Genomic DNA, 26,377 nt, shown 5'->3' with positions numbered 1-26,377 from the left:
ACCAAACCATTTACATTCTTTTCCTCCAATAAATACCTTCTTGTAGGGTAAGATGGAGGTGGAGGAGGTGGAAAACAGGAGGTGATTTTTTGCAATAGTGCATCTCATAGAGGCTATGAACATCATTTTATCTCAATAAGAAAGCCTGCAGAGGGCTGGGGATGTGGCTCAAGCGGTAGTGCACCCATCTGGCATGCTTGCAGCCCGGGTTCAATCCTCAGCACCACATACAAAGATGTTGTGTCTGCCAAAAACTAAAAAATAAAATATAAAAATTCTCTCTCTCTCTCTCTCTCTCCTCACTCTCTTTTAAAAAAAGAAAGCCTGCAGAAAGGGAGGTATAACAGTAGGCATGTACCAGATTAAATTTTCATACTGAAAAATATTTAGAAATGCTCCTATAGTGTGATGTTGCAATTTTGAAGAAACACTTATTTTTTCTTCTTGCAAGTGACTACTTGTTAATGACTGGACACAAGATGGTTCTGGAAGGAATGCCTTGCAAAGTTTTGTAAGGTGTGGTTCACTTAATACCATTTTCTATGTTCTGAAAAAAGAGGGGTGGGCTTTCATCCATAGAGTTTCCAAATACCTCACCATAAGTATGGAGGGGATGAAGCCCAACTTAGAAGAAACCAAATTTATAGTTGAATGAATTCTCTAGACCTGCCCCATCACCATCAGACCAACTTCACTATGAAAACATGCCATTTCAAAGTCCTTAGAGTTTTTTGTTTGTTTTGTTTGTTTGTTTTTTATCCCACATAGGGTATTGAACCTATGGCCTTGCACATGCTAGGCAAGTGCTCTACCACTGAGGTATAACCCCAACCTTGTCTTTTTGAGATCTTTTCCTCACTAGTCAGGTTTGGAACTCACTGGCAAACAGGAAGCCCAGAAAGGGCAGTGTAAAGGCAGCTTCAACATTTTCAGTAAAGAGCCAACTTGTTTGTGGTTTTGATGCACTTTTAATAACAAGTTCCCTCAACCAAAACTGATGAATTGGCATAAGAACAAGGGTAAAAAAGGACTATCAGGGGGCCTTCCAAAATGCTAACCAAAAATTGATTCTTTACATTGGGTGGCTATCATTTTATCCTTTGGAACTAGGAGATGAAAAGATGGAAAGCTTTTAATATATACTGCCTGATTATATAAAGAGACCAATTAAAGCATGTGGCCTGTGGCGTTGTCTTAATATTTTATAATCTATAATCATATCCCATACTTCAAGAAAGTACAAATTCTACTACATGCTGTCCTTGAAAGGCAATTTTCTCTGCAAACTGAATTGAAATTAATCACTTAATATAGCACAAAGAAATCTTCTGTCGGTAAACACCAAAGCATTTTCCACACGGTACTGCATGTTAAAACAGCTAACTTTATTGTCAGTGAAAAGATAGGCACAAAGTGGATTTAAACCTGCTTCACTTTATTGGAACTAGCTCCATTGATTACAGAATGGGATTACAATCATTATGGGATCACATACATTTAAAATCAAAAGCAATTCTTCTCTAGCCATCTGCCAACCCCAGCTATCCATTTTACAAACACATGCCATTAATCACAAGGGAGGCCAGAAGGAGGTTTGAGAGCTCCATGTAACCCATCGTTGCTACTGGAAGAAAATAAACAAACTCCCGACACTTGTCCTACTGATGATAGATGGCACTTGGAAGATATATTCCAAGGATCATGGAGGACTGAAATTGTTGGCAATTAGCCCACAGCTGATGCCTTCCCTTGAAAACACTTTGAGTAAGAAGGCACACATCTTAAGTAACATTCCATGTATGAATGAGCATTTGAGATAACAGGAGATTTTATGGCTTATGGATGTGAGAATTAAATTTATCCAAGTTAGTATATATGCATAATATACTTCAAGCAGTCACATGATTTAGGCTCTTCAGAAAAAGTAGTTTGCACAATCAATTTGTTCATTTCCTAATTGTTATACCCACCCAACAGTGTAACAACAAAAGGAAATCAGGATGGGTCTCTTGGTATATTTCCTATGCCAGATATTTCATGTTCCTGCTCTCCTGTCACCCTGAAGCTCAAAAGCAGCACTGGGTTTAAATCCTTCATTAAGACAATAATCAAGATACATGAATTTAAAAGAAAGTTCAAGCTGCTACTTTTCATTCCAGAACATTGTTAATAGGAGTTTTTGATCAAGTAAAATTTGTTCTAACGAAGTTTTCCTGGACATGGGACATTGGTGTACAATTGAAATCAAAGGTCCCCATAGACCACCAGGCAGTACAAGTTAAGACAACAAGGTCACCCTCTTGTTCTATGAGGTGCCAGTAAAATACATAGATCGGTGGATTCCAGAAAGATCCTTCAAATGTTATATCCACACAATGGTGAAAAGATGGCTAACTTGAGATCTCTCCCATAAACCTGAATTTTTGAAATGACACTTTCAGTAAAGACATTCTGAAAGGGTAGGGTCTATCTTTTGCATAAACAGGATACATCAACATGGTCTTACTTCATCTCTTAGATGTAAAATGTTATTTTAGCAAATTACCTAGGGCTGAAAACTGAGCAAAGACGGACTGCCTCTATTGTGAAAGGGCAGAAAAGTTCTGGAAAGTTCAAAATAGTACTTAGGCAAGAACTTCCTCCTTTCCCCCAAACACAAAAATCTAAAGAGATAGCTGCCACACAGTGTGATATGACATCTGTCACCTTACAGAATGTGACTACAATCATGGCTCCCAGAGTCCTCCAAAATTCAAGCAATGTGTTATCACCATGAAAGATTTATTATTTTTAAAATTTATTTGCTTGGATATAAAATAGCTCTCCTGAAGTTTGTTATCTGCTGCTTCTACTATTTTGAGGTTTAGGGCTCTCTTAAATGGGTAGTATGAATGAGAATGGGCACAACTGCTCTTTTAATTTCTATTTGTCATTCACTTTTAATTGAGGACTAATGTGTGGGATGATTACTTTGTTACTGAAAATGTGAAAAGACTGGCTGAAAATTAAAATACCTTCCCTCTTGTCCATCCCTATCACACACACACACACACACAGTAATTCCTTTAGAAGATAATTATGAACTACAAAAGAATACTGGTAAATACACCATTCCTATACTCACAGAGGAACCCTCTAAGATCACCCAAGATACCCAATGTCATAGAGAGAAAAAAAAAAGTGGAGTTGATTTCTTAAGGAGACATTTCACACAACTCAATATTGAAATGGGGATCAGGAAAGGGAAAATCTTATAGAAGGCACTGCAGGAGAGGCAAAAGAAAAATTCAGAACCCTGGACAAACTACTCAAACCAGGGATGCTTTAAAAATACATATATCCTGGACCATGAAGATGCCTTTTCTTAAAATAGGTTCTTCTTTTTTGAATAAGAGTTCCCAAAATAAGCATGGCAATTGGGAGAATGGACAGATATGCTATCTGATCCTGAAAGAGTCACTGAACCTCTCCAAGTCTCATATTCCTCACCACTAAAATCAGGGGGTAGAGCTACATTGCTACAGTTCCTTCCCACCACTATGGCTTATGACATAATACATCAGGCTACTCTTCTATTAGTCTGGATTTTAACTAATACATCCCCAAACATCTACCCACCCCTACCCTTACCTAGCACCCTCCCACACCCCCCTCACCCTCCCTATACCCTTGAAAACTGATCTTAATGACACTATCTGCAGATCTGTCACCTTAATGAAGGGCAGAAAGGTGACACTGGGCAGGGGCCTATGGCAATTGGCATCCCTCTGTGTCCCTGGAGGCAGCACTATGGCAAGGCCTCCTTTGGTTCCTGCCCACATGCACATTTCCCACTGCTTCCCAAAGAGATTCCAAGATGGAGTCACTGGCACTGAGAAGAGGTAGTTGAAAAGATTGCTACAATCAACCTCTCCCCTGACTGCAGCATGGTACTTTGGACTTCTGATGCTATTCCCTTGGAGGTGACAGTCACATATGCCTATGTAGACATATGCTAACAATTTAGGAAAACAAAATGAACTATTCTAAAGTAGTCACCAGAAATTCAAAGCATTCAACCTGTCAACAAAAATGCTCCTAACTTTGCCCATGACTGGCAATTTGGAGACTGGTGACCCAACCAGTGAATCTGTGCTGTAGAAGAAATAAACACTAAGCCAATTGATTGTATGAAAGGTCAGTAAGCACTGTTCATGGCTACACCCAGACCACAGAAGTCTGTGTGCAAAATCTCATGAAATTCTCCATCAAGGCACTGGATGTTTAACTCCCTACAAGACAGGAAGTTGTGCATCACTCAGTTAATTTACTCTCCTAGCATCTGAAAGCAATATATTAATTATCCAAATGCATAAATAACTCCAGAGTACATATATGAATGCATGAACCTCCAGGAGGGAACAGAAAAAATCCACTTCCAAAGCACCACTGAAATGAAGATCAATACAATCTGCTAGGGCAGGGTAGCTGGGCAACTCGGAGAGAGAATTAGCTCTAGCACCCTTTCATACCCCAATACTCCCTACCTTTTCTCCAGCTTACACAGCTACTAAAATTATTCCATTTCATGAGCCTGAAGCGAGAGTTTTCTGTGGCTGCTGTTTAGAGAAGACAGCACACACTCAAGTTCTCTCTGGCTTCCCACTTACATACTACATGTTCCACACTGTCTTATACACATACTGTGCTCTTCAATAAAAACTGATCTCAAATAGGGACATTTTAAGCAACTTTAAGCACATTGAAAACATGGATGTGTATCTACCTGTTAACAGTCCCAATATTTCTATAACTCCAAACAGTAAACTTTAGAGCACATTCTGATCAATTTATCTTTTAGAAGTACTTCCTAGAGAATCAAGAATAGACTGGAGTTCATATGGTATGACTAAAGTACTACATTGTTCCAATAAAAAGTCCCTTTAAAAAACATCCCCTCCCCGCAACCCTTGTATTCACCCTCAAAATAAGAACAAACAAAAGAAGAAAATGATTAATTCATTCTTGCTGAGAATCTGCAGCTCTTGATTGGGCTATTTAGATGAGATATTCCACCATCTCTGTATCAGGCTCCTGGGTCAGGATCTGAATGGGAGCTTTTCTTTCCAGAGTATTGGAGTGGAAAGCAGGGCCATCTGTGTGGAAACAAGGGATCAGAAAACATTAGGGACAAGGTAAAAAAAAAAACCACCAAATTTCTACAGATAGCATTAGCAAGGAAATTTATTTGGCAAGTTTCTCATTTACATTACTAGAACACTAGCACCTATTCATGCCTGCTCCCATCTCAAACCTTCTTCTTTTCCCTCTTCTGATAAATTCCCTTTGGAACATGAAAAGCTCAATCCAAATAGCCACCTCTACCTACACAGCAGACACCAGCAAATAAATCTGTACTTGGGGACAGAACTCGAAACTATGTGATATGCAGAATTATTACCTGTCTTGTCTGGATTGCAGGTCAAACTTGTTATAGACAAACGACGTGTTCCAGAACCGGTAGCTGGGCTTGCAGGAGCCTCAGCCTGAGCCAAAGCTGGAGTTGGAGCTGGAGCTGGAGCAGGAGCCGCAGCCGGAGCTGGAGTTGGTGCCTGAGCCTGAGCCGGAGCAGAAGCCTGAGCCGCTGTTGGAGCTGGAACCGGAGCTGGAGCTGGAACCGGAGCCGAAGCAGCTGGAGCAACCTGAGCAGCAGCAGCAGCAGCAGCAACAGCAGCAGCAGCAGGAGCAACAGCAGCAGCAGCAGCAGATACAGCAGCTGGAAACTGAGCAGCAGCAGCTGGAGAAACAGCAGCAGAAATAGCAGCAGCAGTTGCTGGAGACTGGGCAGCAGCAACAGCAGCAGCAGATGGAGCAGCAGCAACAGCAACTGGAGCAGCAGCTACCATGGTGGTGGTGTTGGTGGCAGCAGTGGCAGTGTTGGTGGCAGCGGTGGCAGTGATGGCGGCAGCAGCGGTGGCAGCAGCAACTGGAGCAGGAACAGAGATGGGAGCAACAGCTGCAGTTTTGTTCGGTTCGGTTCCACGTTCAGTTTGGGTGCTGCAGTCTCGGCTGCCTGTCTTGGAGTGAGCCGAGAGCAGGGGAGTGGAGGGGGGCACAGGCGAAGGCGTGGATGGGACAGACTCGGCACGGTAGTCTCCACCCAGAAGAATGCCTACAAATGAAAAACAATACAAAAATATAAACAAATAAGAAACAATTCATGATTCCAACCCAGATGTTTGATTAGCTATTCTCTCTTGCATGAGTTCAGGAGAAATTCAAATGAGTCTAAATCCTTTATTTTTTGCCTCCAGTAAAGTTCCAAAATGAGCTACATCCCACCTTGGTGAAAACTTGTCTTCTGCCTTGGAAGATCCTTTCTGGTCCTCATTATTCAACTCTCAGCACACTATATTAAGTGTCCTGTGAATCCGTGTTGGTTTATTTTTCAATGGTGATTAAGTTCCACCAATTTATCAAAATTTTACTTGGTTCCAGTTTTAACCAACACCACACACTACCAGAGAGCTGAAAAGGATGAGGGAGGAGAGAAGCCTATAGACACACATGGGAGTGCTTACACTGTGTGATCTATGGTTCAGACCATGACTATGGTTCCTCAAATGTTTACTCTAGCCAAAGGACACTTCAAGGGTCAGAGGACCAAGGAAGATATTAAAAACAACAAGGAAAGATCAAATAAAATATATATATTAAGCATATATATAAAGTATATATATAAAATATATATTTACTATATTGTGTATAATACATATTATATGTATTATTTATAATATATTATAGATCGCAATATATTGCATATATATCAGCAGTTCCTGCTACTCCAGATGCTGCTGCTATTGCCCAGGAATCTAACAAAAAAGTACATTCTGTTCTCATATCAGAACATTTTGGTAACAAAAATCCTGTCACCCAACTCCATTTAGCTTAATGAGGAGTCTGGATCTTCCAAGAAACACAGAAAAGCTAAATTTTTTTGAAATTTTAAATGACACAAAGGCCACATGGGCTTTGGTTAAAGACAAAGGTCCCATGCAGCAAAGGCCAAATCTGAGAAACTTTAAGATGAACTCCAAATTATCTTCTTTCCTATCCAAATGAACTCAGTATTCATGTTTGCTAGGCTTTGGTCTCAATGTTTTCACTGTGAGAATTCAGAGTATGGAGGAACTCCTGATACAGCTAGCCCCTCTAGAGGAGAAAACCCAACCTACATCATCTTCACCTCTAGTGGCCCCTTTTCCTTGCTATGTGGGTCACTTAGTCAGGACTCTCTTGAAATGTGTCACTATTATCTTCCTTATTTGCTGTTATTACCTAGGCTCCCCTTCCAGCTCTTATCATCCCGCTTTTCTTCCATGATGGGTGTACCAGTCAGGGTGGATGAGTGGGAGAGCAAGCCTGACCCAGCATTGGAAATAGACATCAGAGACTTTGCTGGCCGCATGGATGACAGCTGTTCTGTCTTACTCGGCTCCTTCCGGGAGCGCTGCTGGAGTACCTTGATCATGGCATCCTTCTCAATAATCTGGGCATGGAGTGTTTTGATCCTAGAAGTCCAAGACAAAGAACATATAAAATCCATTGGAATGAATCTGACATAGGTTTCCATGACATAGTTTTTCCATGTACATATATGAAAACAACACAGTGAATACCTACCATGTGCATCCATAAGAATGGGACTCTAACTAGAATAAAATATATTTCATGCTTCTATAATTATATCAAAACAGATTCTGCTGTCATATAGAACTAAAAGGAACAAATAAAAAAAACAACCTTGTTGCTACCTCTGGGCTCTGATCTTGCTACCTATGTGTACTTGAGTTCCCATTATCTTTCTGACTAAGGGATAGCCTAGTCTGAGTTCTAAGTTAGAAGACAAGGAATGGTGTGCCAAAGGGTTTTCTAAAAAAGTCCTTCTGCACATCCATCTGGATACAACAGAATATTCAGGAACTGTCTCTTACACCTTATAATCAAAGTAGAGTCTTGGCAAAAAAGAAAAAAGCAGGATATGAGAAAAGCCATGTATTTGATGCTGTCTCAAAGAAGTTGAGTCAATGGAAATGTGTTCAGTGAGAAGTTGAAGACTTCTATGAATGAGCCACTACCTCAGGTAATAAGTAAATAACCCTGAAATAAGGCGTGGTGGTGCATGCCTGTATTCCCAGTGGCTTGGGAGGCTCAGGCAGGAGTATCATGAGTTCAAGGCCAGCCACTACAACTTAGTGAGGCTCTAATAAAATTAGGGAGACCCTGTCTAAAAATAAAATATAAAAAAGGGCTGGGTATGTGGCTCAGTGGTTAAATACCTGTGGGTTCAATCCCTGGTACCAAAAAAAAAAAAAAAGTAAATGGAAGGGCTGGAAGTTTTTCAAGCCAAAAAATTGAGGATTTAAGAGGCATCAGGTGGCCTACATGACAGTTTGAATGGATGTTCTTTTGCTGAGTAGTCTGCTGTGTAACAGGGTTGGGTTGTGGTGCTAGAAGAATAGCTCAGAGTGAAAATGTCAATAATTCACCTCTGGCAGAAGGCAGATGGCAAGCAATTAGGAAGGCCAGGGGCCAGTTAGTGGGAATGGTCAGGGGCATCACATCTCAAACTCTTAAGTAACAAGCTGTCAGGGAAGATAGCAGTATAGCAGGGTGGGTAAGACTGCATAATCATCTTCTCCAGCCATGAATAAAGATGCTTACCCTTCCCTACTGACCTATCTGGTCTCTACACCAACTTCTCAGATGCATTAGGGTCCAGATCAATATTTTACCTGCCCTCCATGTCCAGGCAACGCTTGTTGGCCATCAAGATTTCTTCCTCTTCCTTCTGGATTCGAGCTTCTAGAGCTGTGTCATAGCTAGTGTTAGGAGAGTGGTTGATGACCGTTGTATCCCTAGGGAGGAAAATGGCAATAATTAAGATAAGCAGGCAACAAAATCAACAGATGTTATTCCCCTCCTAAGTTGAAGGACGCTTTCCTAGAAAGCCTGAGTTGGAAATCAATCACATTAGGAACGGTTGGGTTCCCTGAGTGAGTTATTGTGTTAAGAGTCTCCAAAATAGGAAGGTTCAGCTTCAAAGTAGAAGAAGAGGTTGTTATCATGGACATGGCTGCAAGAGAACTCTATGAAATGTGCACATGCTTGTTTTCAGAACTGGAAAAGATGTCCTCCCCAAACCTAGCAGATAGCCCATTCAAGTTTTTAGATCATGACCAAGTAACAGGAATTTGTACATATTCTACTTTATTCTCATGACAGCCAAGAAAAGGGAAGAGTTAGACTATAAAGGAAATCGGAGGGTTACTAAGTGGCTTATTGTTGCAGATGAATATCAGTAACTACACCTGAATGAGTGCTAGAAACAAATAATAGGCACGAGGGCCTTTGACTCACTGCGTCCCGGTTCCTTATCTAATCTACATCTGGAACATGCTAGCACCAAATCAATGACTCTACCCCATCAATGTGACTGTTCTCTTGCCAGAATCCCAACTGTATAAGGTACCATCATGTTCCATCTGAAAGTGTCTCAGGCCATTTACTCAAAACCAATTAATGATGAAAAATGGACGTATTTGAGAGGGAAATAGAGAGGGACAGAGACCCAGAGACAGGGAAAAGGGAATGAGAGAGAGTGGGGAGAGGAAGAGAGGGGAAGAGAGAAAGAGTCCTGCATCGCTACATTTCCCACAACAATGAACAGAGGTTGGGAGAACTCTGGGCACATTTTCTGCTGGCAGCTAGCTATGTTCTCTTAACTTCCACATTGTGACCAGTGCAGATGGGGGTGAAGTGGCAAGAGAATGAACAAGCAGAAAATTGATATAAAGGTTGGGGAATGTTGGCAAGCCTCTGCAAAACAACTGCCCCCGCCCCAAGAGCTTGCATCTTATATGAGGATGAAACCACTTATTGGAATGGAGAGCAAAAAGTAGGAGGAATGCAATGGCTCTCTCAACATTTGCTAAATTCAAAATATTTTAGCACCTCAGAATTCTATGCTTCCTCTGGTGCAATTCACCTGCTTGTAGCCCTACTGGATACTCTGAGAGGAAACAATGTTGGGTAGTATTTGAGAACAGGATTCTGACTACAGATGACACTGGGATCAAGTCCCAGCTTCCCCAAGTACCCTACCACTGACAAGCCTAATGAGTTCAGAAATTCAGTTACCAGCTCCATGCCCCAATCTCCTCATAAGCAAAATGGAAACCATAATTGTATCTTCATGTCACAGGGGATAAAATAAAACTATGCATGTAAAATCATAAAGCATCATTCACTGTAAAGGCACTCAACAAAGCTATTTATTATTAAGTGAGAAGTGCAAAGGTAAAAAAAATAACATACAGGAGAGTATGGCTTGAAAAACTTCCAGCACTTGGTAAAATCCCAGAGGCTATTCCTGCACTGCAGAGTGCCAATGTGAACTGATGGCTGAGGCTTTAGAGCCAGGCCTCTCGAAAAGAGCATGGTGTCTACGGACACTGGGGACTTGAACGTACGGTTTGTCACTGCGGGAACTAGTGCTGGCCTACTGCCACTTTCATTGCATAAAAGACCATTTTGGGTACACAGAGCCCTGCCAGCTAATTGACATGGACACTGTGAACTCCTCAGGAATGGAGACTGAAAATGTGGGGCACTTAAATGAATTCCTACAGGGCTGCCAGGACAGCCCTCAGCATCAATCTTCCTTCTAGAAGACTAGGACTAGTAGTAAGCCAATGGCCCAGGAAAAAGCAGGCAAGCATAGTGTTTGAAGGAGCTACTTCCAATACTCTGAGACCATCCTTAAAAACATCAGGACAGAGATGCTGACTACATTCTCAAAACACAACCTGCAAACTCTAAACCACATATCCCTGAACTTTATATAACCCATCTCAAATTCTTAAGTAAACAGTTCTTGTGAATACCCCATCCTAGTCATCTTCTCTCTCCTTCCTTTCTTCAAAGAAGTAATCCCAATCACATTACTCAAATTCCTCTCTAGAATAACACCTATGACCTCATGATTTAAATACTTAGTGATCGTTTAAACTTCAAGTCCATCTTGCCCTATGGGCAGGATCCTTTTATTTACTTAATACATGGACTCTACCATAAGCGGATCAGTGTTTGAAGTTACTGGGAGGCTGCTGAGGGTAGAAATGTGGAAAAGACTAGGCTCTGACTTCAGGAAACTTTCAAGGCAAGACAAAGTAAATAATTAACCACTCTAGGAATGAACTTGGACTTTATTCCAAGAGGCATTGAAAATTATTACAGCTAGTTTTCTAAGGGAATGAACTAATGTGTGCCAAGCTTTAGGACACTAACATTATCTCTTGCTGAAGTGTGATGGAGGGATTAGAGGAGAGAGACACTGGAATCAGACAAACAATTTGGGAAGGTGATTGCAATAATCCCATTGAGAGATAAGGAAAATATGAACTCATGAAGTGGGAAGGGAAATGGAAATGGGCTATAGGAGGTAGAATTGGAAGAACTGTGAGACCATTTGGATGTGGGTGTTAGGGAGAGGGAAGAATGAATGAAAACTTTATTTCTAATTACAATATCTAGGAAAGATGACATACCATTTGCTGTCATAGGAAACTGAGAAGATGATGTTTAGAAAGTGCTGTGACAGCTTGCAATTCTAGGGACATTGGAGTGTAAGTGTCTTGAGACTCTAACTTGAATCCTGGGGATGCCAGGGTTAGTCTTACAGAGTTAATACCACTGTTATTATTAGAGAGAGGCCACAGTTAAGAACAGGGATGACTAAGATAGAAGGTAGAATGAGAAGAAAGCAGAGGATGGTATCTGAGAGATGCTGACAAGAAGGAATAGGTCACCATGTGTGACGTGTATGAGGAGCTTCTACCTCTGCTCTTCCTGCCCTTATTTCTTCCTTTTTCCTGAATTTACTTTACCCAAAATACAAATGAAACACTGTAAGTTTAGAGAAAGGTAATCATCAGATTCAGTAAATGCATACTAAAATATTATATGGTCAATCAGGTATGTTATCTTGTTACCATTTTTGCTGCTCTTTAGAAATAAATTCACTGCCTAGTGCGGTGGCACAGGCCTGTAATCCCAGTGGCTCTGGAGGCTGAGGCAGGAGGATAGAGTTTTCAAAGCCTCAGCCTCAGCTAAAGCAACATGCTAAGCAACTCAGTGAGACCCTGTCTCTAAGTAAACTACAAAATAGGGCTGGGATGTGGCTCAATGGTCGACTGCCCTTGAGTTCAATCACCAGTACCAAAAAACAAAAGGAAAGAAATTTGCCATTTGTGAACTGAAACTCAAAATCTGCATAATTGGGCTGGGGTTGTAGCTCAGTGGCAGAGCACTTGCCTAGCACATGTGAGGCACTGGATTTGATCCTCAGCACTGCATATAAAAATTAAGCAAATAAAATAAAGGCATGCCATCCATCTACAACTACAAAAAACATTTTAAAAATCTGCATAGTCAAATGGGTCTTCTGAGGATGAAGAGACAATTTTACTCGATCATAATTTCCCTTATCTATGTTAAGCATCTAGAGAGGAGACTTGATATAGGTATTATTTTGATTGTTTATAATATTTCCAAGGGAGTAAATAATAAATCTCAAGCTAGGCATGAGAGTGAACACCTGTAATGCCAGTGACTCAAGAGGCTGAGGTAGGAGGATTCCAACTTCAAGACCAACCTCAGCAACTTAGTGAGACCCTGCCTCAAAATAAAAAAAAATAAAAAGGACTTGGAATTTACCTACATAGTAAAGCACCTTGGGGTTCAGTCCCTAGTACCAAATAATAAGTCTCAAATGTATTACTGAAGAGCTAATGATCCCAATTTCACCATCTTTGAGCTATACCCATATCTAGTAGGCAGTAGAGTACAGCAGCTAAGATAACAAAAATATAAATTTAAATTCTGGTTCTTGCACCTGTTAGTAGCTGTGTGTGATCTTGGGTAAGTTATTTAACCCCTTCCTCTGTACCTCAGTTTCCTCCTTTTGTACAATGGACAACAGCACTTTCCCTAAAAGTATTCTGAGGATAAGAAATAAGAGTAAAATACTCAGAAGAGCACCTCATATAATAAGCATTACACATTTTTATAAATAATATAAATCACCATTATTCATTTGAATACTAATTTTAAATAAGCAAAAAATCATTGATTTACTGTTTTCTCCACCCTCACTAGCCATCTTAACTTTTTATCAAGTAAAATTTACCTACTCATATGACTGTCCAATATCACAGAGTTGGTAAATCTGGTATCTAGATACTTCTCAGGATGAAGGGCAATGCTAACAGTCTCCATATTGGTTAAATGCCTTCCCCTGGACCCTTTAAGGCTAAACTTAGCTTTCATACTCTGGTCCTGTATGAAATCATTTCATTGACAGCTTTCCCTTTGACAAAAGGTATTCTACAGAATCAAAGTGCTGGGAAGGATATAAAAAGACTACCTAATATATGTCTTCTCATTTGAGAAAAGATAATTTGTCTTTTCTTCATGTTAAAATGTCTTTTATTGGGACTGAGGCTGGGGCTGGGGCTGGGGCTCAGTGGTAGATGCTTGCCTAGCATGGGCAAGGCGCTGGGTTTGATGATCCCCAGCACCACATAAAAATAAATAAATAAAATAAAGATATTTTTTAAAATGTCTTTTATTATTCACAATGTCCCCAAACTGGAAACAATCCAAATGTCCATCATCAAGTGAATAAATAAATAAGCTCTGGTACCATGACACACTATTCAGCAATAAAAAAGAATGAACTATTAATACATGCATCAACCTGGAAGGGCCTCAAAATAATTAATGCTGATCACAAAAATTCAAAAAGAAAGGGTAAACACAATTTAACTCCTTTTATATGACACTCTAGGAAAGAAAATTGCAAATTTATGACAAAAAGAAGATCAGTCATTGTCCGGAGAAAAGGGGATCAAATTCAAGGGGCACAAGGTCATTTCAGAATATGTCCTGGTGGCAGCTACACTGTTGTATTCAATTACCAACATGAACCAAAATGTACAACTAAATGATATTTTTTTAATGTGTAACTAATAATCTATTGAAAAAATATTCTATCTTCTACCACTACCAGTGACACCATCTAAGTAAGATTTTCTAATTGTGAAACTCTTCATTTACCTATGAGTTATTAGGTTTGGAATATATTAAGTTTGAGACATTAGTAGCATACACAGAAACTAAGCAGTACACTAAAACAAGGACTTAAATTTAGGGATATAAATTATACATTTAGAAATCATTTCCTTCACTTCCTTTCTCTTATTTTCTGTTTGTCTTTCTTTCTCTCCTTAAACAAATTTGGAGCACTTTCCATACGCAACCAATATCATAGGCACTTAAAAAATTATTTTGAAAGAAAGCAAATATAAGCTTTTACCACAGAAAGGGGCAGAAAGCAGAAGCTTGCTGAGTACCTACATTTAGGTTGGGAGGAGGAAAAGGGAAACAAATGGAAAAGGAATGGGAAGAGATCTTGGCAAGACAGGCAGAGGAGCCCACAGAAATAAAAGTTTTTGTTCACAGGTTCAGAAATAAAGTTTTTGAATGTTCCTCCCAAATTTGTAATATCATGAAAAACAAAAGAGGAAAAGGAGACCAATCTCCACAGCAAAGCAGAAGAGGTACTACCTTTAGAAACAGTTTTTGGGCTGGGGCTATAGCTCAGTGGTAAAGCACTTGCCTCATGTGTGAGGTACTAGGTTCCATCCTAAGCACCACATAAAACTAAATACATAAAATGACATTGTGTCCATTTACAACTAAAAAGATAAATATAGTTTAGTCCTAGAAATAGAAGGGTCTGGAGGAATCACCTCATTCAATTGTCTCATTTCATAAGAATCTGAATACAATCTCAATCTTTCAGTCTCTCCCATGGGCTGGATTGGTGGCATGCAAAAATGGCATGAAGGCCTGGCATGGTGGTGCATGTTTCAGAGTCCAGAGACTCAGAAAGCTGAAGCAGGAGAATCTTAAGTTTGAGGCCAGCCTCAGAAACTTAGTGAGACTGACTCAAAAGTTTTTAAAAAGGGTTGAGGGTACAATTCAATGGTAGGGCACTTGCTTTCACAAAGCCCTGGGTTCATGGGTTCAGTCTTCAGCACCACTGGGAAAAGAAGAAGAAAGAAAGAAAAGGAAAAGAAAAAGAAAGCACACAGTTCAAATCTGGAATGTTTGCCTGTGCAACTATCAGAAAATGTTCCTATTAAATGGGAACTGGCTGTGTTTTCTCATGCTAAATGATAAGCACATATTTTTCCAAAAAAATTGATTACATGAAAACTTTCTACCTGATAATTTAAAGGAATTCAATTTTAATTAATTCTACCTTTTATGGGAGCCAACAAATCCTGGTCATCCATCTGAAAGGCAGTTCCCTTAATAATCAATGAATGCTTTAAAAGGAGAAAGGAGGGTAGTATTTATATATATATATATATATATATATATATATATATATATATATATATATATATATATATATATATAAGCCCCACACCCCTGTGATAAGCCCCATCCAGCTTTCCTGGGTTTTTTTGACCTGGAATCAGCACCCTGCTTTCTAGTATTTTCTCACACTACACACACTTAGGAGTTGCATCTTTCTAAAATTCTGTCCAAACATGACAAAATTACCCTATGTTTCCCTACCTCCCAATAATAACTGTTTTCAGTGTCATGGTTTCATGAATAATTTCTGAACAAGTGCTGGGTACCGGTGTTTCATTGGAAGCTAGAGGTAAAATGATACTTAATTGTTCTTTGAATCTGCCTACAAACCTTATGACCATCTTCTGGCACAGCTGGGGTACCTGGAAAGTACTAAGCATGTCTTTCTCAAGAAACAAAGCCAGGGAATGTTTAGCCCCTGAAGACTCAATATCAAGCCATTGGTAGCTTCTATCTATTAAAGGTGTATATAGGGACTATCTGAAAGCAAGCTGGTTACATTAGAGAGGCGTAAGGTGTATTCCTAGAGAATAAGGAGTGAGTTTGACAAAGCACCAGTACAATTCCTTAAGCACTGATGCCCTACCCCATTTGATCAGGCATGAGAAGTACTCAAAAATAAATGTATCCATTTTCCCCTTCCACACATATATTGCAGCCCAAAGTCTGGTGGGTATTTTTCTAGGCTCTATTGGCTTACCATATACTGAAGTGTTAAGAGCACTGTGGTTTTTAAAAACTTTCTGGATAGAAATCTATCTAGGAGCAATATGCCATAGCACACCTTTGATACCCAACTCCAAATCAGGAGCTATTATCAACATGACCAAAATCATCACCTGAACTGAACCTGAACTGAGTTTTTGTTGTTCTTTCCTTGTTTTTCAACTGATGATAATGAAGAGCAGCAAGACAAACTATAAGTTGTTTATAAGAACAACTGTTTCCTCCAAAGGCCAATAATTTAGATTTTTATAATATATAAAGCAGGACAAATAAAAAATTGAAACCAAAATCCTCCCGCCACTTTCTCCCTGGTACCAGATGGAATGAGACGGCTCACATGTGATGATCTTAAGCACACAGAGAATGTGGCCTTCAAATTTAGACCTTCTCAAAGGGCAGGGATGGATTCATGTTCAGCACAGCCTTTAACATACCCAGGACAAACCAGACCTATCAAATGGCAGCAGCCACTACTGAGTGACATTTAGGTTCTGAGTGGCATTTCTCTGAAGGGGGTTTCATTCCAGCCCTAGGGCTAAACAGTGTGCACATGTGGCTGAGAGAAAGTGGCTCTGGGGAGGGAGGTGTACAAATATTTAGCCGATCCCATCTGTAATTTTCCTGGCTTCTGAGGCAAGTGCTACTATTATTCTAGTAAGTCCATAAAACAACTTTGATTTTCAAATTCCTGACCCTCTGTCCCTGAAGCTATTCAGACCCTGCATAATCCCAGATGAAAAAAAAATCACACACTTCAGAAGAAAACTGGAGGAAAGACTAGAGCATCAGAGAAAAATCATACACTGGAAAATGTATGAATCAGTTATCTGTCAGTTCTTAGCAATCACCCACTTCAAGCAGTGGCCCTCTCAACCACCTCCTCACCTCTGAGCAGCCACGGTTGCTGCTGCATCCAGAGCAAAATGTCTCATCACATTCTCCTCCAAATACTTCTGTTCCCACTTTGTCATATCAGCTTCCAGGGCCAGAATTCTCTCCTCCTTTTCCCGAAGGAGCTCCATCAGGGCAGTGGCATTGTATTCTGAAACGTTGGTAGGCTGAGAGTTGCCCTGGCGCTGTTGAGGGAGATACCAAGACCCCTCAGATTAACAAGAGAAAGAAACACAGTGTCCAAGTTCCACTTGAAGAAAGGCTACTTCAAGCAACTTCAGCTTGAATTTCTTTTTCCTTTGGTGGTACAGGGGATTGAACCCAGGGCCTCATGCATGCCAAGGAAGTGTTCTTACCCTGAGCTACATTCTCAGTTTCTAGTTTAGATTCTGATTCAGAAAGAAGAAAGGGGAATTCAGATATTCTCTTCAGACCGTGGGATTTGGACTTGAATGTGAGACTCCTTTGGTCAGAAAAAGAGCCTGCCATGTATAAATGTCGCGATACTCAAAAAGTGGATCAATAGGGTGAAAACTGCCATCCCAGCCAGTTAGTTGGCAGGAATGGGGATTTCAAAAATCTAGGATTTAGTTGCTAACTTGCCCCTAACTTCTGTGATCTTTTGTGAGTCACACAATCTTTTCTGGATATTGATTTTTCTCTCCTCTAAAGTTGAGGACAGGTGATTCCTGAAAACCATTTCTAATTCTAAAATGTCTCAGAGTCTATTTGTATAGTAGTTTCACTTCTTACAGGGCCTACTGTTTTTGGTTCCTATGAAAAATAAAAGGTGCAAGATTATAAGAAGCACTAAGAATTTTGCTGGAGCCAGGCACGGTGGCTCATCCATGCAATCCCAGAGACTTGGGAGACAGAAGGATCACAAACCTGAGGCCAACTTCAGCAACTTAGTGAGGACCTCAACAATTTAGCAAGTCCCTGCCCCAAAATGAGAAGGTCTGAGGATGAAGCCCAGTGGAAAAGCACTTATGTAGCATGCATGGAGTCCTGGATTCAATCCCTACTACTGGAGATGGTGGGGGATTGCTGGAATAGGAATAGGAAGCTAAGAAAGCAGCCATTCTATTTATAATGAGGAGATAGCCTTCAGCGAGGTATGTGGGGCAAAAAACGTAAAGATGAGCAAATATTTGCTGTTTTGTTCATGCCAAATGCCAAGTGAAAAATAACCACAAATCATCTATTTCCTTCTCCCTTTCTCCCTTTTCCCTCTCCCCCTGCACCCCATCTTTATTAGATTCTTCATACTTGCTGAATTCGGAGGGATTCCAGTTCCCTTTCCAGTCGTGTCCGGAGTCGGTGCTCCAGCTGCTCACGTTTCTCACATGCTGCTTGGAGCTGTACAAGGGCCTGCTGCATCTTCTCCACTTTATCTACATATACTTGCTTCTTTTTCAGCTGGAAATCCCAGATGAGGAGATTTGCAAGATGGAAGGAAAGAGGGCAACAAAGTCAGTTATGCAGATCCCTGCAGTGTTTAACTCCCTTCCTGTCCTAGAATCCAGCTCTAAAAAGAAACAAATGACAAGGTCCTTTGTGATGTGCAGCAGGCTGATTTATATTTCTCATATAGAGAATACAAAGAGGGAATGGAATCAGGAGCCCCTCTTTAATCTCCTTCTCCTTCCCTATCTCTATATGTTCCCTAAGTCTACTCCCTTAAGTACAACATGTCTTGGCAAGTTTTTGAGGTACCCACTTAATGGATGTTCTTGCCTCTGCTCTGCTTCTTCACTCTCATCTAGAATGTTCTTAAGGAAGGTATAGCTTATTTTAGTTGTTAGTGTAAAGAAGTGCTAAAAAGGGAATAGGGGGACTCTTTGCGAAGAAAGGTTTAATTTGGTATGTAAAGGAAACCCATCTCATTTTATCCTGCTGTTCCACTTCTAGGTAAGAAAGTCTGCAACTACAAGGAGGCCAGAATTATCTTTTTGAAGTCTGTCTGTTAAGTTTTCAATATAATCCATCACCACTTTCCTGGAAAGTTTCTTCTGCTTCTCAAAAGGAAGCTATGAACCAATGGTTCAAGTTTTTAGTATCCCCATTGACCAAGACTACTCATTCTTTATTAAAGACCAAGATTATTTGAGATTTCTATCTCATGAGCCTGAATTGATGACTCTGTACTGTAGCCTCTCAACTTTTTATTCTGGGACCTTCAAAGATTCCTAAAGATTCAAATCAATCAATCAAACTATGCCCAAGTCAAACACAGTTCTTCATCTTTGCAAGCCTATATTTCATATACAAAAGTAAAAGTAGAAACAAACTGGGAATAATAAAGTGAATTATTTGTACCCATGTAACTCATAAGTCAAATCTTGGCTCCACAGGAATGAAGGAATGAGGAGGGCCTCACAGTTCTTTAAAAAGAACTCGACACCCAAGAAGATAGAGGAAAGAACAGCTTTGCCACCTTGTTTGCATAAGAACAGATTATACTTCTCAGAATACCTTTGTGATACCCCTCAATGCTAATAAATCAACTAGTGGACTCTTTCTAAAGAGGAAATTCTTCCAAGTGGGGCATCTCTGTCACCACTCTCATGGAAGCTAAAGTTAGGGAGATAGACCGTCACTGTTAAGACTTCAGTTGAAAATGTTATCAATAACCTGAATTAAATTCAGGAATTTAATTCTAACTTTTCAACAAGTTCCCCCAAGCCCTTGAGCTACCTAGGTAGATAACTGCAATGTAAGAAAATACCCACCCAACCAGCATTACCCATGTCCATTTAGCTGGGGCCAAGGCAAAGGACCAATCTGAATCCCCCACTGCAGAGACCAGACAACTCCTTTGTGGTCATGATTCCAACTGCCACTCCCTAGAATGTCCATTCAGACAGTATTGACATGGACTGGTTAGGACATGCTCCTTGTGTTATACCTGTCCCTTCCCCAAATTAGAATTGCTGAACTTTCTGCAGGTGAAAAGAAACCTATCTTATATTTTCCTACCAGACCTGTGCTATACTTTGCCCAGGTAACTGGAAAACAAACTTAATTTTTTTCCAGACTTTATTGACATTCTCTTTGATTCTAGGCCTTGTTCAATCTAATCTTATAAACCAGTTGAAACAAATTCTAAGCCTAGATTTTTTTTATCCATTAGATTTTTTCCTAGGAAATAAAATAAACAAAATCATCATGCTCTTTCTCTCAATAAGTTTAAACTTTTCTTTCTTGGGATACGTGACTACTTGTAACAACACTGACTAGGGCAACCAAAATTTTAAGGTCATGGATGCCTCTGCCTTCCTATTTGCTAAGCTTTGAATAATTGGACAGCAGGAAACATTCTCCATCCTTCACCTTTGGGGTTCTATAATCCTCATGAGCTATTTAAAGTTGAATGCATTTATTTGTGAATCACTCTGAAAACCCTAAGGGAGCAGTGCAACATTAATGTGGAGAATGTTAACCATAATTATGAAGGCTTACAACAGTTATACTTAAAGGCAATTAAACTTAGATAGCATGCAGTTCTTGCCTTGATGGCAAAGTACTGCAATGTAAGCTAAGAAAACTGAAAAACAAGCAATCTAGAGCCATGTGGATTTCTCATGTTCTTCCTTTCTTGAAAAAGGAAACCTAAATATTGTAAGAAAAACACCTCAATAAGAAAAGTCACTGAGCCAACCACATGGAAGGGAAAATCAATTAAGGCCCAGGGAGTTCTCTGAGTGCCCTGAAGATGGTCATACAGGTCAGACAAATTCCATAGAACAGGCTAAGAAAAATCCCATTACAGTTTACCACTGGGATTATTCTTCACAAGGTACCAGGACCATTGTTACCAGCATAATTCTTATACCTCCTTTAAAAAAAGAAAAAGTATAGTTCACCCAAAAACTCCATGATCACCTCAGAAATAGTTAATGCCTAGATATGTCAGGATAGAAAAGGACAATTCTATCTGGGTGTGATGGTGCATGCCTGTAATCCCAGCAGCTCAGGAGGCTGAGGCAGGAGAATTACAGGTTTGATACTAGCCTCAGCAACTTAGTGAGACTATAAGCATCCTAGTAAGATTCTACCTCAAAAATAAATTAAAAGGGCTGGGGATGTGGCTCACTGGTTAGGCACCCTTGGGTTCAATCTGTGGAACCAAAAACAAACAAACAAACAAACAAACAAAAAACAAAAAAGGACAACTCTTAGATGCTACCAATGCAAGACCTTATAGATATATCCAACAAAGATCTATACTGTTTAACTCCACTACTATCCTCAACAACTTAGTGAGGCCCTAAGCAACTCAGCAAGACCCTGTCTAAATAAAATGTAAAAAAGGCCTGGGGATGTGGCTCAGTGGTTAAGTGTCCCTGAGTTCAATCCCCGGTACCAAAAAATAAATAAAATAACACACACACACACACACACACACACACACACACACACACACACCATATTCTTTCCAAAATGGCATTATTTGGGAGAAATACTTCCACTTCATGACAAAGAAGTATGTCTATATGAACTGTGGTCCATATAGACATACATAACAAAAATTTCTATTTGACAGCACAATGAAAGGAAAAGGTAACAAGGTGGCTCTCAGGTGACTTGGATTCTAGTCTTAGTTCTGCAATTAACAACAACTTGCTTCCCTGTTCTCAGCTTCAGAGTATCCACTTGTTAAAAGGAATGTAGGGGGTTTCGGGAGTCAGCAAACCAAAACAGCAAGCCAACTGAAGCTCTGGAGAATTGTAGGTTCGATACCAGCAAAATGAGTTACATTTTGTTGATGGCTGTCTTCCAGGAACAATGGCTGAACCGAGCAGTTGCAATTGAACAGAAACTGCATGGTCCACCAAATTGAAACTATTTACTATCTAGTTCTTTACAGAAAAAAAAAGTTTGCCACTTCCTAGGAAGGTTTTCAAACTGTATTTCAGGGTTTTAGTATTTTGCTGAGGTGCTTAAGGGGCTACCATGGCAGATGGGTTGCATTCACTGTCTTCTCTATTATGCGTTGTATGTTTTAGGATTCTACCAACTTCATTCGAAAAGGACTACCACAGCTGTGTGTGTATTCATGTTGATTCTTCTTGTGTGTTATCTGTCTTCCCTAGCGAATGGTCCTCCTACCTTACCTCGCTTCATCATCTTTTCATAATTGATGCATCAGTATGGTTCCCAAATAACTTTTGCTGTTTCACCCCTCACTGCTTTGGGACATAATATTCTCTCCCTTCAACCCCATGAGGTTTCAAGAAGTTAAAAAAAAATAAAACATAGCTTGATGAAGCATTACGAGGAATGGTGATGATCTCAGTTCAAACTATTGTCGTCATACTTTCCCTGTAAGCATTTCTCAATAACACTTTCTCTCTCTCTCTCTCTCTCTCTCTCTCTCTCTCTCTCTCTCTCTCTCTCTCTCTCTCTCTCAAACACATACACACACACACACACACACACACACACAGGGTTACACAGATAATTCAACCCTCTAAAGGTCTTTGAACTCCTAAATGTTTTGTGAATCTAGGAGTCCCTTTGACACCTTCAATGCTTACCACTATCCAAGAGGACAAGGCAAACAGCATCCTAGAATTCTGTATAAGAACATTCTTGGAAGTAAAAACATAAGGTGTGCTTTAGTTTGTGTATGTGTGTGTGTGTGTGTGTGTGTGTGTGTGTGTGTATACACATACAAGACTCAGACTGTGTAATATGTATACTCTCCATAGGATCTTAGATGATTGATTTTTCTGTCTTCAGTATTCAAAGAAGTAAAGGTTCATGTGAAAATTCCCAAAGCCATGGTAATGGCTCAGGCCTTCATGTGGAAAATGAGTTTTCAAAACCACAGATCAGTCACTCTGGGTTTCTAATCAAGACTTGTAACCATGAGCCCCTAGGAAAATTCCAAGTAAATCCATCATTTCAACCAAATTCCCCCATGGATATTCAGTGAGTGGTAGAAATCATTCATCCATTCATTTTTTTTAACCAAATGCCAATTTTCAAAAACTTGTTAAAAAGACTCCCTTCCCTTCCTTTCCCTAAATCTATGTTCTCTAAATATGATTCCTCAAACTATTCTTACTCTTTGTCTTGATTTTTAGATCCACCTTCTCCCCCAACCCACTGGCCCTGCTCTTACTGTACTTCAAAGATCCAATCTAAGATAGTTTACTGTTTGTGTCTCTATACCAATGATTCTCAACTAGAGGTTGAGAATTTGTATAGTAGACATGGTAGAATTTTAAGGCAGTAAGAACTTAGAGCATCAACAAAGGCATTTTAAATGGCCATACCAAAGCTGGAAACGGGATAGTGTGACAGTAGACTGGGTAATGAATGTCCCCATTTGCAGGGGACATTAAGCAATGTATGGAAACATTTATGGTGGCCATAGCCACTTATGGTTGCTACTCATGGATAAAAACCAGGAGTGTTGATAAATATCAATACAAAATAGTCCCTGCCTCTCACTATCTTCAAAGATTTATCCAGTCCCAAATGTCGTTAATGCCAAGGTTGAGAAAATTTGCTCAACACTTTAGCACTACAGGACAGCTCCTTTATACCACACTTTTAACAAGAGATTATATTCATACTTTAATGTTCTCATAGTGTCTTTAGTCACAGATCCTTACCTGACTGCAAGAAGTCTCACTGTGAAAATTTAACATGCCCTAGGGCTGCTTTCAACTTTCCCCCAAATATTATCCTTTTGATGGTTCAGTCAACGTCATCACTTTACCCATTTTCCAGTTTCAGAATCTTAGAATTATTATTCTTCCCACTTTCTTTAACCACCATATCCAAATATCACTATGTCTTAATTCTAATCAACATCTCTTTTATTCTCATTTTCATAGCCAATATGAATAATTTAAATCTTTATTTCACAACTAAATTATTACAGTACCAACTTACCAGTTCTTTTAGTTGCTCTCCCCATCTATACACTCATGTTTTGCACATTCAGTCAATGCATACAGATGCTATAAAAGACTTCCAGAAGTATGATATCATGATACTATCTTATTTAAGAATAAAAGCAATTACTGTTAGCACTTCCATTAGTATTAGGTATTTCCAATATCCAAAGTACCTTTACACCACCTCCTATACTTTTTAGACCAAAGCTGCTCTTTCTCATTTATTTCTCAAACTGCTTAATGCATTTTGATTCATTACCCAGTCTACTGTCACACTATCCCATTTCCAGCTTCGGTATGGCCATTTAAAATGCCTTTGTTGATGCTCTAGGTTCTTACTGCCTTAAAATTGTACCATGTCTACTATACAAATTATCAAATCTTATATTAGTCTGATCATTTCCTTATTCTTCCTCACAAAATCACTAAACTCTCCAAGACTTCTTTGAAATAATCTTTCCTAACCTTGATTGCTGCATTTCATGAAAACTTTTCATCATGAATATACTTTCAGTTATTTTTAAATATTTTATTCATGTGTGGATTCATTTATTCACCAGAAATTTACCTGATGATTATTATGTATCAGTCCCTATTCTATCTTTGAGAGCAAAAGTAATGTAGTGGAAAGTAAGACAAAGTCCCTGCTACATTGGAGATCAGTACTCCTTCAGTCATATAAGGGCAGGTCCCTACTATTTCCCTTGATAGCTCTCTTCTAGTTCTAGTTCACTGGTCTACATTCTTGGTGACCAGCTAATATTAAATAACTGTTACAGACAAGAACAAAAATGAGCATAGTCTAGATTAGCTACAACACTGCAAATGTACAAATAATAAACACACACCTTCACAAATGTATTTACTTTGTTTGGCCAAGTCAAGGTAAGTGTTTTAAATCTTTCCTATTCATAGATAAGTTTTCAAAAGGGAATTGTAAAATTAGGAGAAAAAGCAGCTGGAAGGCAACCTATTAAAGAATAAGGCAAATAGTCTTGAGCTCAATCAATCATATTTTTCCATCACACTTCTGCAATAATTTGAATCTGTTCCCAAGCATTTGGCAGATTCCTTAACCTGCTTCTGACTCAGGAAAATCTGATCCCTGCAACGAATACCACGTGATGACATCCCTTTCCTCCTTCCAACAACTGTGGGTGTCTTTCAAACTTATTTTTTAAAGGATAGCTATATACAAAATCATGTCTAGGGCTCCTAAAGAGAACCATTTGTCTCAGCCATTTCCAAAGAAGTGACTTAATCATTAACTCTCTCATTTATTCACTGGTGGACAAAGAACCGGATTAGGTATCTTGAGTTTTCTCCTAGATTTATCACTAACTGTATGGTCTAATCTGTTTGTACTTTAATTTCCTAATCTGCTGAAAGATAACACTTGCAAAGTTCCTAGAGATATAAAGTAAAATATCTGTAAATATTTTTAAAGGTTAAAAAATACAGATGGGCAAGTAGAGGGGGCAAACTATTAATACTAGTTGGATAAACACCAACATATACAAACACTCCATCTGAAGGGCAGTGAGGCTAATAACACAGAACTAAATCCAGTGCCTTCATTATTGCTGATTTGCCTCTTCCCTTCTACTGCCTAATATTTACAGTTTCACCAGCATAACTGTACTTTCCTTCACGCTACTAGTTCTGTTACTCCACGACAGCCTTTGGTGATTTTAGTTTGATCTGATTTAGTCTTACCCTGGAGCCTTTGGCTCCAAGTAAGTTTTTACACTTAAGCAATTTGGTAACACTACCCTGTTGTTAGTATGCTGCCTCTGTTCATTGCCAAGAGGCTGTGGTCCTCGGGTGGATATTAAAAGAATTGAAGAGCAAAATGCCACCTCTAAAAGCTTGTTCTATGGGGAACAGAACTCATGTTATAAAGAAGACTAAAGAAAAATCCATAAGATTTCCAACTTGGGAATTTAAAAAGCCAAAATCATAAGACTGAAAGTATTGATCTCAGAGAGGTCACTCCATCTCTATTGAAGACAGGGACATGATTTCTTGCTTGCTCGCTAGCATATTAGATGCAGTCACACCTACTACAAAACAAATACACTATTTGTCATAAATATGAGACATGACATCCTTCGATGAAGTGCCCATCAAATAAATCCACAATTCATCAGCAGAACACCCTGGAAGATGCCAGAATGAATACAAACTTCATCTGAATCCTATCAATACTCTAAATGCACATAGAATTCACACCCGCAGAACTTCCATCCAAATCTATAAGCCATTATGACCACTTGTAAATTTTACCTTCACCAACAATATCCTATTGTTTGAAAATTATTTTTTAGCATTAGACATATAAATATCTATGCTTAAGA

General features: G+C 39.4%; 1 protein-coding gene across 4 annotated transcripts in view; it reads right to left on the bottom strand.

Annotated features, from left to right (window-relative positions):
• Window positions 1–1,364: 1,364 nt before the first annotated feature.
• Window positions 1,365–26,377, bottom strand: part of Amot (angiomotin) — a 67,254-nt gene continuing 42,241 nt past the window's right edge. For all 4 annotated transcript variants that reach the window (XM_078034356.1, XM_078034355.1, XM_005323337.5 and 1 more), the window contains 6 exons: window positions 18,376–18,525; window positions 17,101–17,291; window positions 8,775–8,897; window positions 7,318–7,550; window positions 5,441–6,151; window positions 1,365–5,135 (listed from right to left, as the gene is read on the bottom strand). In XM_078034356.1, the coding sequence (XP_077890482.1) occupies window positions 5,038–5,135; window positions 5,441–6,151; window positions 7,318–7,550; window positions 8,775–8,897; window positions 17,101–17,291; window positions 18,376–18,525 (1,506 nt within the window). In that variant the 3' untranslated portion in view covers window positions 1,365–5,037. The remainder of the gene's footprint in view (window positions 5,136–5,440; window positions 6,152–7,317; window positions 7,551–8,774; window positions 8,898–17,100; window positions 17,292–18,375; window positions 18,526–26,377) is intronic.

The sequence above is a fragment of the Ictidomys tridecemlineatus genome, chromosome X, assembly GCF_052094955.1.
Source record: "Ictidomys tridecemlineatus isolate mIctTri1 chromosome X, mIctTri1.hap1, whole genome shotgun sequence".
NCBI lineage: Eukaryota > Metazoa > Chordata > Mammalia > Rodentia > Sciuridae > Ictidomys > Ictidomys tridecemlineatus.
The sequence above is the reverse complement of the archived record's forward strand: the minus strand, read 5'-3'. Positions and strand labels throughout refer to the sequence as shown.